The sequence below is a fragment of the Amblyomma mixtum genome, chromosome 5, assembly GCF_055824585.1.
Source record: "Amblyomma mixtum isolate Tamu chromosome 5, ASM5582458v1, whole genome shotgun sequence".
In the NCBI taxonomy this organism is placed as follows: Eukaryota; Metazoa; Arthropoda; class Arachnida; order Ixodida; family Ixodidae; genus Amblyomma; species Amblyomma mixtum.
In genome coordinates this window covers 127,195,063-127,207,937 of record NC_143016.1, presented here as the reverse complement: position 1 = coordinate 127,207,937, position 12,875 = coordinate 127,195,063, and the positions used below count along the sequence as shown (strand labels likewise).

The following is a 12,875-nucleotide window of genomic DNA, read 5'->3' as shown; positions in this document are numbered from 1 at the left end:
TTACCACCACTTGTTTGATGCAACCTTTTCTGAGAATGTCATAACTGCTGAGGACACGTTCTGCGACACGTTTTGGTGACACGACCCCGCCGATATAGCCTAGAAATGCTTTTGGCGTTAATACAGGATTCTACCAGTGACTCAGCGCACCGGCCAACGAAACCTCGAACGACGGAATATACATTATGGTACCCCCCCTTAGCGTCAGACATCCAGACGATTGTACGTTGTCTACTTGGATCCATTGTTTCCTCTCTCGCAAGTAGAAAATTGGTTGTCGCTGGGGAACTGTGCTGTTTTGGAAATCCCGGCAAGCGGTCTGTTAATCCTAGACTATACAATAGTTGCTTTGTGTTGTTTTCTTCCGTGATCGATAGGGATATTTCCACCTCCTCCGCGATCCGGATACAAATAGTTTATGCCGTTGTGCAGTAAATAGGGTTGCCCTGAGAGATGATAAACGCTTATGCGGTAGCTTCTCTCCCCGTTATCTCGATTTATCGACGCCAATTACCAGCTGTTTTCTCTTGAGCTACAACGTGGTGTGCCAGCTGCGTGCGTGCTTTTTGGTACAGAACGAAGGTGTCTCCACCTCTCGCTCTAAATCTACTAGCTGGTCCCCGTCGTCTTCTGTAATAGGGCGGCTCAGTTTATTCCGCAGAATGCGTCCTGCCCTTGTCTGTTTAAGTCTCCTCATGTGGGATTTTAGCATGGCCTCACTGTGTGCCTCGGGAGTACAGTGTAATCCCACATCGTCGAAGTTACTTTTTAGGCAGGAGAAACTCCTAATGCCAGTTTATACTCTCTTCTGGCGAGTATAATCATTTGTTTTATTTCCACCTTGTTGGTTGCTCGAGAAGCCCATAAATGGGACGCGCGATTACTAGTGCTGTTACAATCCTTCTTGTATCCTTTTCGTAACTCCCCTACGTTTCACTTGTGATTTTTCTGATCATCCTCGATATCCTTTTTGACACACCTACGGGGTCTTTTCGTGTGGTCGTGCTAGTCTGCTTCATGCAACCACAGTCCGAGGACTCTCATTTTATCTGGCCAACCGTGACTATTTCAATGTCCGCTGGTTTGTATTTAGAGGAGTGTAGGCTTATGTATTCCGATTTTTCCGGTGAGCATTGAATTCTCCTTGCGCATGCAGCGTCGTTTATTTCAATGAAAGCTCTCTGCAGCCGCGCCGCTTTATCCTCGGTCGAGGCCACTAGGGTTATGTCATCTTCATTTCCCTCCATGAGCCCTCCCTATCAGAAAATCCAACAGGCTGTAGGTCTGTTGGCAATCCGTAAATTGGGACCCTGCTGGTGTCGGGCCTGCTGGTGTTGGGCCTATTGGTGTTGGGTGTATTGCTGTCGGACCTATTGGTGTTGGACCTAATGGTGTCGGCCTACTGGAATCGGCCTACTGGTATTGGCCTGGTGGTGTCGGCCTACTGGTATTGGCCTGCTTTTGTGCATGCCTGAAGGCCTGTTGGCCCGTGAGCATGAAGCTCACGCAGACACATGACCATGGCACCTTCACGTTGTTTCAACACACAATCCTGCTGGTATCTTTGGACAAGCTTAAAACGATTATCTGAATACTTGAAAAGAAGAACTTGGATAAACTGGAAAATTATTTCTGCATGCTGCAAATAAATGGTGCAATAACTTTTTTAGCAAAATGTGTGTCTCTAGATAACAGTCACAAAAAATTTCACAGAACACCTTTATTATGTTGCGCACTATTTGCGCTAAACATCACCCAGTTTCCGAGCAAGATGCTTGCGCACCGCTTTCAGCCGTTTTGCAGACTCCTCTGGGCTTGTGTCCCCCATGTAGAGGCGGAACAAAGCTGCAGAAAGAATAAATATTAAGGGCAATGTATGGATTGAGGGGCATTACACAAAAATTTCCACAAGCAACTCTCAAAAGAAGAAGTAAAGCAAAGAAACCCAATGCAGTCAAGGACTGCAGTTTCAAAAGTTGCATATAGTGCATTATATATAGCCAAATGAAAAATTGCTTTGTGACTAAGGGCCAGCCCAATCTGGAACACAATAGCCACTGGTGGTTCATACAAGTGCATTGTAGCACTTTGCCTTTGGCAACATACATTTTACACAATAAACTGACAAAATAGTGGCAGTATAAAAGCACCATCATGTTACTCTGCAAGGTAGAAACTTTTTTCTGAGATGATTCGACGCGGTCAAGAGCTTTTAGGTAGTCAGTGCAGACTGCGACATATTCATGAGAAGGACTAGCTGTAGTTGCTTAGTGGTTAGGATTTCAGAAACCGAGCCTGAGTATTCAGGCTCGAACCCAGTCGCGGCCACCCAATTTCTATGAAGGCAAAATGCAAAAGGCGTCCATGTGCTGGACGATGTCAGTAAAGGTTTAACACTTCTGGTGATGTAAAATTATTCCAGAACACTCTACTACAGCATCCCTCATAGGCTGAGTAACCTTGGGACGTTAAATTCCACACACCACAACAAATTTATGAGAAGCCTTCTTAAAATATATGAACTCAATCTCAAACTGCTGAGCTAAATCCAGCTAGGCCAACTTCAATTTCTCCTCCGTATCTCTGTAAGCTCTGCCACGGACAAACATTTAACGCTTCAATAATAACTATGGGCAGAATACAATGAATTCTTAGTTAAGAGCAGAAGAACAAGTTTAAGTAATACAGCTTGCTGCAGAACCAGCTTCATGAACTGCTGTGGTATAGCGCAGTGTTCTGCATTGAAAAAAATGCACACATGATAACTTTAAAAGTGAGTGAGCTGCCATTAATTACAGGACACAGCTCTGGATCTGTGAACTATAAGCAGTGTTGTCCGGTGGTGAAAATTCCTTGAACAATGGGTCTGTCATGACTTCCTAAATTTGTTTAATTCCAGTTTTATTAACATACTTTGCACGTACACGATGATGCAAATGATGATGCATTTAATGTGACCAGTTCCAGCAAACAGCTTCCTGCTAGTCTAGTGTTTGTAAATAACCTGTGGACAAGTTGTATCCTGAAGTGCAGTCATTGAAACATTTTTCCTTCTGTACCAAAACTCACAGCCCACAAGGTATGATGAGAAGTTTAGGTTCCAAATTATTGTTACGTCGCCATTTACTAACTGAGCAAAGCTAGACATAAAGCAAAAGAGTCACCAAAGGGTCAACACACCTTTCAGAGAAGTCAGCTTCTGCGGCGTCAATGCAGGCTTTGGCTCTGTCTTGCCCAGAGACAGGCTTCTGTTTGAAAGCGTTCCAGTCACACTCCTGTTTTTTAACTCTTCTGTGCTCCAGTACACCTGAGCCGCCATCCGGCAGAACATCGAGTCGGATGGCGCCTGGAAGAGCCTAGTCCACACCTGTGGCTCCACCCAGGCACCGCTTCCAGCATAGACCTGCAAAATATGTGCACACAGCTGTTAATACTTTCCTGCGGCCTATTTTTTTCAGACCTCTTTCTGCGCTCTGAGGCTATAAGTACCTTGACAGAGGAGCTTTCAGTAGCACCATCAAGCATTACATAGTACTCTAGCACATGATGGCGACTTAAGGTCACTTGACAATGACGCAAAACAAAAACTGTCACGCTATTTAGCACTTTTTGTATAGTCCCCTCAAAGCCAATATGACAGGCTGGGCAACTGTTTTCTCCTGAGTCTCATGGTATGGAGCACAAAAAATGCAGAAGTCATGAATATCACAATAGTATCCATATGAAAGCAGTTCTACCACACCTTATGAGTTTTTAGAGTGTTGCATTGTCACTTTTTTCAAGCGTCACATTAGTGTATTGCCCACATAAGACTTCAAACTCCAATAACAACAGCAACGCGTAATATGACAAAACATTGCTCCAAATTCCATACTCCACAAAAGCTTGAGCTGTCAATCAGAAAAAGCTACTACGGGTTCTTTACAAAAATAGTGTTCCAGTTTAGACATGAATGCAAAAACGACTGCCTAAATTTGTCTTTGAGCAATATAGTTGAGGAGAAAGTGGATTCTACATCTGGCCCCAAAATATTCAAAGCTAATACACCACTGATGATAACATGGGCTTATGCAACTTGTTCAATACATTGGACATTGTTAGCAGTTTAAGCATGATCAATGCACCTGTGTTGCGAACAGGCTTACCAGCTGCACAACTAAAGTGCCTGACAGCAGGTTAGAAATGCAGGAGAGGCTTTTGTAAATTTACTGCTCACATGAAACAGCAGTTCAGTATGACAAATTAACTCTCCTTGCAAGCACCCAATTAGCAGCTTGAAGTCTTCTGCCACATCGAAAAGCAGCAATTAATATGCTTGTGCTACAGGTTATTCCCTTAGAGGTGCTATCTTCCTGACCTATGCAATCTTAAAACTAAACAAAAAATTAAGCAGACTCAAAATGTTATTGAGTAGGCTTAATTTAACATAGGGTCGGATATACGGCACTCTCTTGGGGCAGCAGTCACATTTTAGCCATGTATTTCTTCGCCTTTTGTTAAAAAAAATGGTGTTCTGCATGTTTTCCTTAAATGAAATTTACCAATGCCCCACCACCTCTGTAAGGTATCGGTAGCGTTCGCGGGGGTCATCGGAACGCGGCTGGGGGCACTCAAAGCGGAGCGTCTCCTTTCTTGGAACGCGGCCGCTCGCGAACGCGCCGGGAAGTACGGGTGTCCACCCGACACGCGTACCGAGCACGAATGCATATTTGTGTTTATTTTCATTTGACACGACCGTGCGTTTGGGTTTGTGGAACGGGCGTTTTGTCCTACGGAAGCTGGAGGGCTGGCCATGCCCTGGATGAACCAATGATGTTAAGGCCGCAACATGATTGGAAGTTACCGAATGTGGGCTGGGCCTTTAGGGCTTTAAAACCGGGCCCCGGAGCTGGAAGCGGGGTTCTGGGCTAAGGTGAGATGCAACGCATCTTCGGCAACGCCGAGTAGGGGCTTCCCCTAGTATTAGCCAGATCCACCTTTTTGTTGTTGTTTTGTCTCTTTGTGCCGTTAATTTGTCTCTCCAGTGCCTAAACTTGTATCTATTGTAAATTGCTGTACATAAACTGTACATAAGTTTTCCCTTTATCCCTGCGTCTCGAATCATCGAGAGACCGTCTCTGACGGGGCACCGCTGGTGCAAAGAAGGAGAGTAGAAGAACCTGAAACTTTACTGGCGCAGTCGACAGGATCCTGCGGCCATCGGAAGACGGCGCAGGAAGAAGGCTGACGGCAGGGAGAAAGGCGACGATCAGGCAACAGCAGCGTTCGAGAAAGGACCTGGGGAGAGACGGTGGCAAGGATGCAAGGACCACGGCAGTAGTCCAGCGACGCGGGACTGCATACGGTCCAGAAAAGCAGCGCGTCGATAACTTGACGGTCACCGGCGGCGGACCAGCGGCGTGCGACAGCTCATCGCAGCGTCCGGGGAAAGTGGCGGTGTACTCCAACGCCAAGGAGCTGGCAATGCGGATCGACGCATCGAAACCGTGAGTTTCCTTGGTCGCATTGTTCACGTCCCTGTGTTCGAGCCGGTAGGACAGCTGGGGGGGTACGGAAGGCGGCATGGAGAGTTATCCAAGCCGGCCCTCACTTGATGTGAAGTACCAGGTTGAATTAGCGAAGGCGCGCTTAGCGGACCTTCAGGCTCAACTTGCGAAAGTAAATGGCGGAAAGGCGCTGCTTTGCGAGGAAGAACCTCAGGATGTTAAGTATGTCTTGAAGGTTATAGAAGCAAGACGCCAGCAGGTAGAGCTCGAGATCTCTCAGATCAAGGAGAGTAGAAGAGCCAGTCAATCAGCCACGGAGAACTGCTCCGAGTCCCGAGAGGTGAGGCCGCCTGTGCTGGAAGACGAAGGAATATGCTTGTCATGCACAGGTCAGGGAAACAGCAGTGAGGACGCTGAAAGCAATCAGCTGGTATGCGGGAACGCATCTTTGTTAGGAAACGCCGCGAAAGGTTCAGGAAGTGAAAACAGGATTCCTGAAGGACGCGGAAATATCACAGCGTTTCCGTCACCGCGAGCGGCTAGCAAAGAAAAAGAGCAGCCAAATTCTGATTATCTAGGGCCAATCGAGACCAAATTGTCCGAAACCATGCAGGACAGCAGTCTAATTCCTGCAGGCTCGATTACTAAGATGGAGACCCCCGACACGGAGCTAGTGGCAGGTGGAAATCTAACGTTGCCGCAAACACACACTGTGTCGGCCATAGGGCATGAAGAGCCCCGTAGCGTTGCTGATGGCAAGAGCCTTTCATCCGAAGCAGAGAGCGGGGGTGGGCTTGCTGGACCGACCGCGCAGAGCGCCGCGCAATCCTCGAACGCACCCGATGTGTGTCCGGCCAGGTCATTTGAGGACCCGGAAATGAGTGGCGACTTGCCACAAGGCAAATTAGGGTCAATTCACTGCGAGGGGTCTCATGCAGCCTCAGAGTTAGAAGATGCCACGAAGCCGGCAAGCGCTGATCAAGGAGGTTGCGGCAATTCCAGTGTTTACCTGAGCAGGAACAGGGCAAATGGCTCGAAGAGAGGCAAAGTAGAGAGAGGCAGGTGCATGGCTTTCACGCTGAAAGTCGACGCGAGGAACAGTATGTTCCGTGCTAGAGGTCGGCATATCAAGTGTAGCGAGACTGACTGTACTGCTATATTTGGACGGGCCAGGGGCTATGCTCTTTACGCACCACGCGTGTCGTACTGGTGCGCCGGAGAGAGAGTGCTCTCAAGTGCGTCGCATGGTCAGAGATTTTCACCTATCGATGACCAGGACGTTTTTGATCCTGGAGGGCACCGTCTTTTCAGTTCACGCCCCGTTGTGGCACCAGCCTAATGAGTGAGTTAACATTTAGGCGTTCATTGTGTTACTGACAACACGTGGTGGCTCGAATGCACACAGGGACGCTCGGTGCGACTAAGGAGGCTCACGTGGGCATTGGGCGAGTGCTGTGAACGCTCCAGTCGCGAGTGTCTGTGTCTGTGTGCTCATTCGCGAGCAGGACGACGGTGTGCATGCTGGTGAACTGGGTGCAACGCACCAACTTGGACGCTGTGTTACGGCGCACGGCAGGCATGCCACTATGTGTATTTAAGTGTGCATTTTGCGTGATGTTGTGTTGGTGCCCGTGTGCATTTTGTTGTTTATGGTTTTGTTGGTGCAACTGGTCGCAGCGCGACAGCTTGGACTTCGGTGAATGTGCTGGTTTTACAGGTGTGAAACGCGCATTTGAATGTTTACGTTTTGTTTATGTTATGTCACCCGAAGGGTAGTTTCGTGTCAGACACCGATCCCTTTTGTTTGTAATTCTAAAAGTGCCATTTGAGCCCTTTGTAGAATCTTGGGAAGGGCGTGTAAGGTATCGGTAGCGTTCGCGGGGGTCATCGGAACGCGGCTGGGGGCACTCAAAGCGGAGCGTCTCCTTTCTTGGAACGCGGCCGCTCGCGAACGCGCCGGGAAGTATGGGTGTCCACCCGACACGCGTACCGAGCACGAATGCATATTTGTGTTTATTTTCATTTGACACGACCGTGCGTTTGGGTTTGTGGAACGGGCGTTTTGTCCTACGGAAGCTGGAGGGCTGGCCATGCCCTGGATGAACCAATGATGTTAAGGCCGCAACATGATTGGAAGTTACCGAATGTGGGCTGGGCCTTTAGGGCTTTAAAACCGGGCCCCGGAGCTGGAAGCGGGGTTCTGGGCTAAGGTGAGATGCAACGCATCTTCGGCAACGCCGAGTAGGGGCTTCCCCTAGTATTAGCCAGATCCACCTTTTTGTTGTTGTTTTGTCTCTTTGTGCCGTTAATTTGTCTCTCCAGTGCCTAAACTTGTATCTATTGTAAATTGCTGTACATAAACTGTACATAAGTTTTCCCTTCCTCCCTGCGTCTCGGATCACAAGAGCGTCTCTGACGTGGCACCCTGGTGCGAAGAGCTTCAGTTCGAGTTACCAACCGTCTCTGGCGGGGCACCGCTGGTGCAATAAGGAAGACAAAGAACCTGTGTGATCTTTACTACCTCCCTCCATAAATGCTCCCCTGAGGCTCATTTAAAATGAATACTGTAGCTGTCTGCCTACCTGTTCACATCTATCTATAATAATTCAAAAAGCCTACTTTAGACCATAAGAAATTTGTCGTCCCATTTAAGCTGACAAGATATTTTATATTTTAAAGCACAGTCCTTACAGTAAAACTGGGAGCCATGGAACACCATCTCCACCAGATGTTTACATGCTTGCTTGTAAAAAAGAAAGGTGATTACTTTTCCATCATCCCTGGTAGAGCCCACTTGTATGTCAGCTTCAGTGATAGTGCAGTGGCCATGGCCTCCTTCTCCTGCACAAAGACAAAAATTGACTTTTTGTTTTGGACACCAAAAAAAGTATAAAATGTGCATGCACAGGGATGATCAAACCATAAAATGATCAATTAACATAGCTTCTTATATACTTAACTTTTTCATGGGGGCTGGAATATTCAAACACTGCATGTGGTACCTCTACTCCGAAACTGATATAAAAAAAAGCAGTGCTCGTCGTGGCTTGTAGCACAGGTACACAAGTAAAAAGTAGTTGTAGAGGCGTTGCTCTTCAGTTAAAGCTTGCACTAAGGTGTGCAGATAATCTAGACAGTTGCGTGGCTATATTAGGCAAAACAACCATGGAAAGTCATTCGAGGAAATGGTAATCTTCTGAAAGCGTTCCATTTATTCTCACTCTAAAGGAGTTATAGCATTTTTTCGCACTGTATGGAGAATGCAATGGTGCTAAATAACTGAGAAATACCAAAATTATTTGACACTCATTAGCTTTTAAGCATTAAGCAAACTCTCCCAGGCAAGTCAGCTTCAGCTCATAAACACTATATTTTGAAGTGGATCAAAATTGTCAAATCACCAAACCAACAATCGAGTAATCTTACCACGTAGACCTGGGCTCTCCAGGGGACCAGCACTTGTCGAGGCTTGTCCTGCGGATGGAGTGAGTAAAGAGGAGTTCCAGATGTGTTATTCTTCCACTATTACCTGCAATAAGGCACGCAGGCACTCCAGACTGTTGCATGGCTAATGCAGGCAAAGAAGCCGTGCAAAGCCTTGGCAGTAAGACGAACAGGTAGTCTTCAGAAAGTGCTTTCATGTATTGTTGCTTTCAAAGAATTAATCATGGCATTCTTTTCGTACTGCATGGGCCGTGCAATGGTGCTAAGTAATTCTCAGCAACATCAAATTGGTCTGATGCTCATTGGCTTTCAAGCATTAAGCAAACTTTCCCAGGCGAGTCGGCTTCAGCTTATGAACACTATATTTTGAAGCAGATCAAAATTTTCAGATCACCAAACCAACACGGGAGTACAATGAGAATCTTACCAAGCAGACCTGGGCTCTCCAGGGAAGAAGTGCTCGTCAAGGCTTGTCCTGCAGGTAAAGCAAGTAATAAGTTAGCCAACTACCGAGGCTTTTTTCTCCCAACATACGACTACGATCGAAAACAGCGCTAAACTGTCAGATCACTAAACCCAAAACATGAAAGAGTATCTTACCAAGCAGACCTGGGCTCTGGGAAGCAGTGCTCGCTGAAGCTTGTCCTGTAGGTGCAGCAAGTAATAAGTTAGCCAACTACCGAGGGTTTTTTCTCCCAACATACGACTACGATCCAAAACAGCACTAAACTGTCAGATCACTAAACCCAAAACATGAAAGTGTATCTTACCAAGCAGACCTGGGCTCTCCAGGGAAGCAGTGCTCGCCGAGGCTTGTCCTGTAGGAACAGCAAGTTATAAGGAGCTGCAGAGGAATTTCTCTTCCATAATTATTTGCAGTAAGGCATGCCAGTACTTCCGACTGTTGCACGGCCACATCAGACAAAGCAGCCGTGCAAAGTCTTGCCAGTGAAAGGTATACTTACGTCACCACTTTCATTTTAGCCTCACTTTCAAGGAGTTAAGCATAGCATCTGTGTCAGTCTACATGGTAATGCAACGGTGCTCTATCATTCTGATAACTCTCAAATTGACCCGGTTCAACTAAACAGTGTTCTCTCCCTAGGTTCAAGAAGTTTACAGATTCTGCTTACAAACACACGTCCTGAAATGTCATGAAACTGCCACCAGCAAACCCCATGTCAACAAACCAATACGTGTTTAGAATGTATACACCTTACCATGCTGAACTTGGCACTGTGGGGATGCAACGCTCGCCGAGGCTTGTCCTGCAGATATTACAAGTAAAGAGCTTCAGAGGCATTCAAATCAGTTTAGAAAAGTAAAAGAATGCAAGTGGACAAATAATTACTTACCATTCTTCTCCATACTATCTAGTGCGGGCTGATACACAATATTCAGTGGAAGATCAGAGGCAGCTGCATATATCAGCCTCACTTCTGAAAAAGAAAAATAAATTTAAAAGTAATCCCTTCTTTCCCCCTTACATATCATAGCACATAAGAGTGAATAATTCGGTTTTTAAGTACATAAGTTTAGTTGCCTAAAACACTTCTGTTAATTCATTACTCCAGCTTCCTATACCTGAGGATATTAGTGCCAATCAGGTATCACATAAATTCATCAAACACAGGCCAGTGAGCTGGCACTTAATGATTTTGCTCACAGCGCAACTTAATACCGAGAAAAGATTACTGATAGCATTACCTTGTTATTTGGAAAGCCCATACAATTACTTGCAATGTCATAATTGAGTAAACATTGCCGGATCGAACAATAAATTTTCTCTGAAGTAGAGTTTAGAGAAAAGGTAAAAATTTATTGTCCCCTATGGCAATGTTCACCAGTGCCACGACACTGGAAGAAATTGTATCGGCTTTACAAACAGCAATGCAACGCTACCGATAATCTTTGCTAGGTTTCTTCATACAACTCTTTTTTTTTACCTGTATACAAGAGTTTACTTCCACGTTATCCAGCTTGTCGCCTTCCACCATGCTATCCAAATCTCTGCTATAGTTGCAAGCAGTACCTGCGTGTCATGAAACTGAACTCCTGATGTTGGATACTGTTTGCAAACGAAATCTGCCTTGCCTACTCTGCAACACTGAGGCCGCAGGAGGGATAATTTTACGCTCCGCTAGCTGCAACAGTTCATCATCATCATCATTTATTAACCCTTAAGGGTCCCGTGGGGACATTACATAAGGGGGGGGGGATACAAGTGTCCGACGGTCATACATAAGAAAAGGCAGAAACAAGAACAAGAAGAGAGAAAAAAAGAATAAAAACTAGAAAGAAAGCTAGACAAAGCAAAACAGTAAACGAATTATGAAGTCAATCAAAGACAATGTGAGAAACAAGCAAAATAGTAAATACATTAATATAGTCAATCAAAAACAATGTGAAAAAAAAAAACATACAGAAATACACACCACAGTAAAACAACGCGTCAAATAAAGCGATCATTTTGTAGCACATCGCAGCTGATACATGGAAAGTTTTATTTTTCTTGGAAATGGTCGATGAGTAGCTGTCTAAAGCTGTCTAAAGCTGTCTAAAGTTACTGAGTCATTAAAACTAATACCCTCATATAGTCCTCCCCGGGACATCAATAGCTAAGAAGGAAGTATACAAGTGTATAATTAGTAGTACACAAAGCCTTGTTGTGTGCAATAAAGCCATTTTTTTCTTATACATGAAGCCCAATACTCACTGAAATAAAATTAAAAACACGAGCAGAAACCCGCGAAATACACGAGGCACCGCGACCCGCGAAACCGGCGGCACCGGCACCGGGAGGCACCGGCGGGGTATCAGAAGCGCAATTCGTTGACAATGTTAGACAACTACGCATGAGAAAACAAGTCATTTTATGAACTTTGCAACCTTTCGTTATAATTATTCGCTAGAAGACAGGTGAAGATACGAGAATTACAAAAAAAAAAAGAGAAATCGAAACTTTAGAGCACATGTTTTCCATTCGCCGCTTCCCGCGACCTCAACTTGCGCGCTTTGCGTGGTTTACTTGTCATGCCTCAAAATATTTTCACGAGCCCTTGACGAAGCGACAAATATCTATAATATAGCCAATGGATCCCCGAAAGTGCTCCATTTTGAGCTCTCAAGACGGTTGTGTCGTTGCGTAGAGCAGCGCGCGCACAGGTGCGGAAGTCATGCATACTTAGGGCACGCGCTTGTATATACACCTTCCTAATACCGCAAAAAGTTGTTCAGCCGCAGAAAAAGAAATACAATGGATGACCTTTTGGCGACTTACCTGTCATGTGTATGATTCTGGCATCGTAGTAACCGCCAGCGGTGAAGTCGTCGCCGCACCAGTAGACGCTGTAGTTTTTTCCCGGATCGAAATCCGCGACGTTCTTTGGTTCAAATGACTGAATTTTAGTGTGTTCAACAACAGCAGTTGTATGATCACACACGTACTCACAGTAGACGAACATTTCGGGAACAATTAAAATGAACCGCAAATGCGCACTAAGTTTGCAACGCGACGCGCCTTGATTTGGCAATGGACGCATCTCAACTACGCGGACAAAACTATAAGGCGTGCATAGGCTTTCATGCATCATGCGCAGCAAAATATAGTGCCACCTGTAAGCGATCGTACGACGCAATTTCTCATCGGCGCCTACTCCCGTCGAGATGGCGGCAGTCGTCCCCTCGACTCAAGAGGCTCACGTGAATCTGTCTCGGTTCGCCGGTCGGTCCAGAGTGCACACCGCATCGCCTGCCTCGAGTGGCGCTCACGTGAATGTGGCTCGGTGCGTAGGTCGGTCCGGAAAGCATACCGCATCTCCTGGCTATCCTCTTCCATTTCCTTCGAATCGAATCGAGCCGCGATTCTTTTCTATTAGTGCACAGAAAATTACCTATGACACGGAAGGAGACCATCCGAAGCAAAGCATGCTGACTGAATAACCG

The 12,875-nt window shown here is 46.1% G+C and overlaps 1 protein-coding gene and 1 long non-coding RNA gene across 2 annotated transcripts; both read right to left on the bottom strand.

Annotated features, from left to right (window-relative positions):
- Positions 1-1,744: 1,744 nt before the first annotated feature.
- Positions 1,745-9,462, bottom strand: LOC149343658 (BEN domain-containing protein 5-like). The gene is made up of 6 exons (XM_089547041.1): positions 9,441-9,462; positions 9,358-9,405; positions 8,913-8,960; positions 8,254-8,327; positions 3,181-3,403; positions 1,745-1,845 (listed from the first exon to the last, which is right to left on the bottom strand). The coding sequence occupies exons 1-6, from the start codon at positions 9,460-9,462 to the stop codon at positions 1,745-1,747; spliced, it is 516 nt and encodes a 171-aa protein (XP_089403167.1).
- Positions 9,463-9,632: 170 nt separating this feature from the next.
- LOC149343657 (uncharacterized) lies at positions 9,633-10,650 on the bottom strand. Its single transcript, XR_016282718.1, has 3 exons — positions 10,286-10,650; positions 10,151-10,198; positions 9,633-9,748 (listed from the first exon to the last, which is right to left on the bottom strand). It is a non-coding gene; the product is annotated as an uncharacterized LOC149343657 (long non-coding RNA).
- Between the last annotated feature and the right edge of the window lie 2,225 nt (positions 10,651-12,875).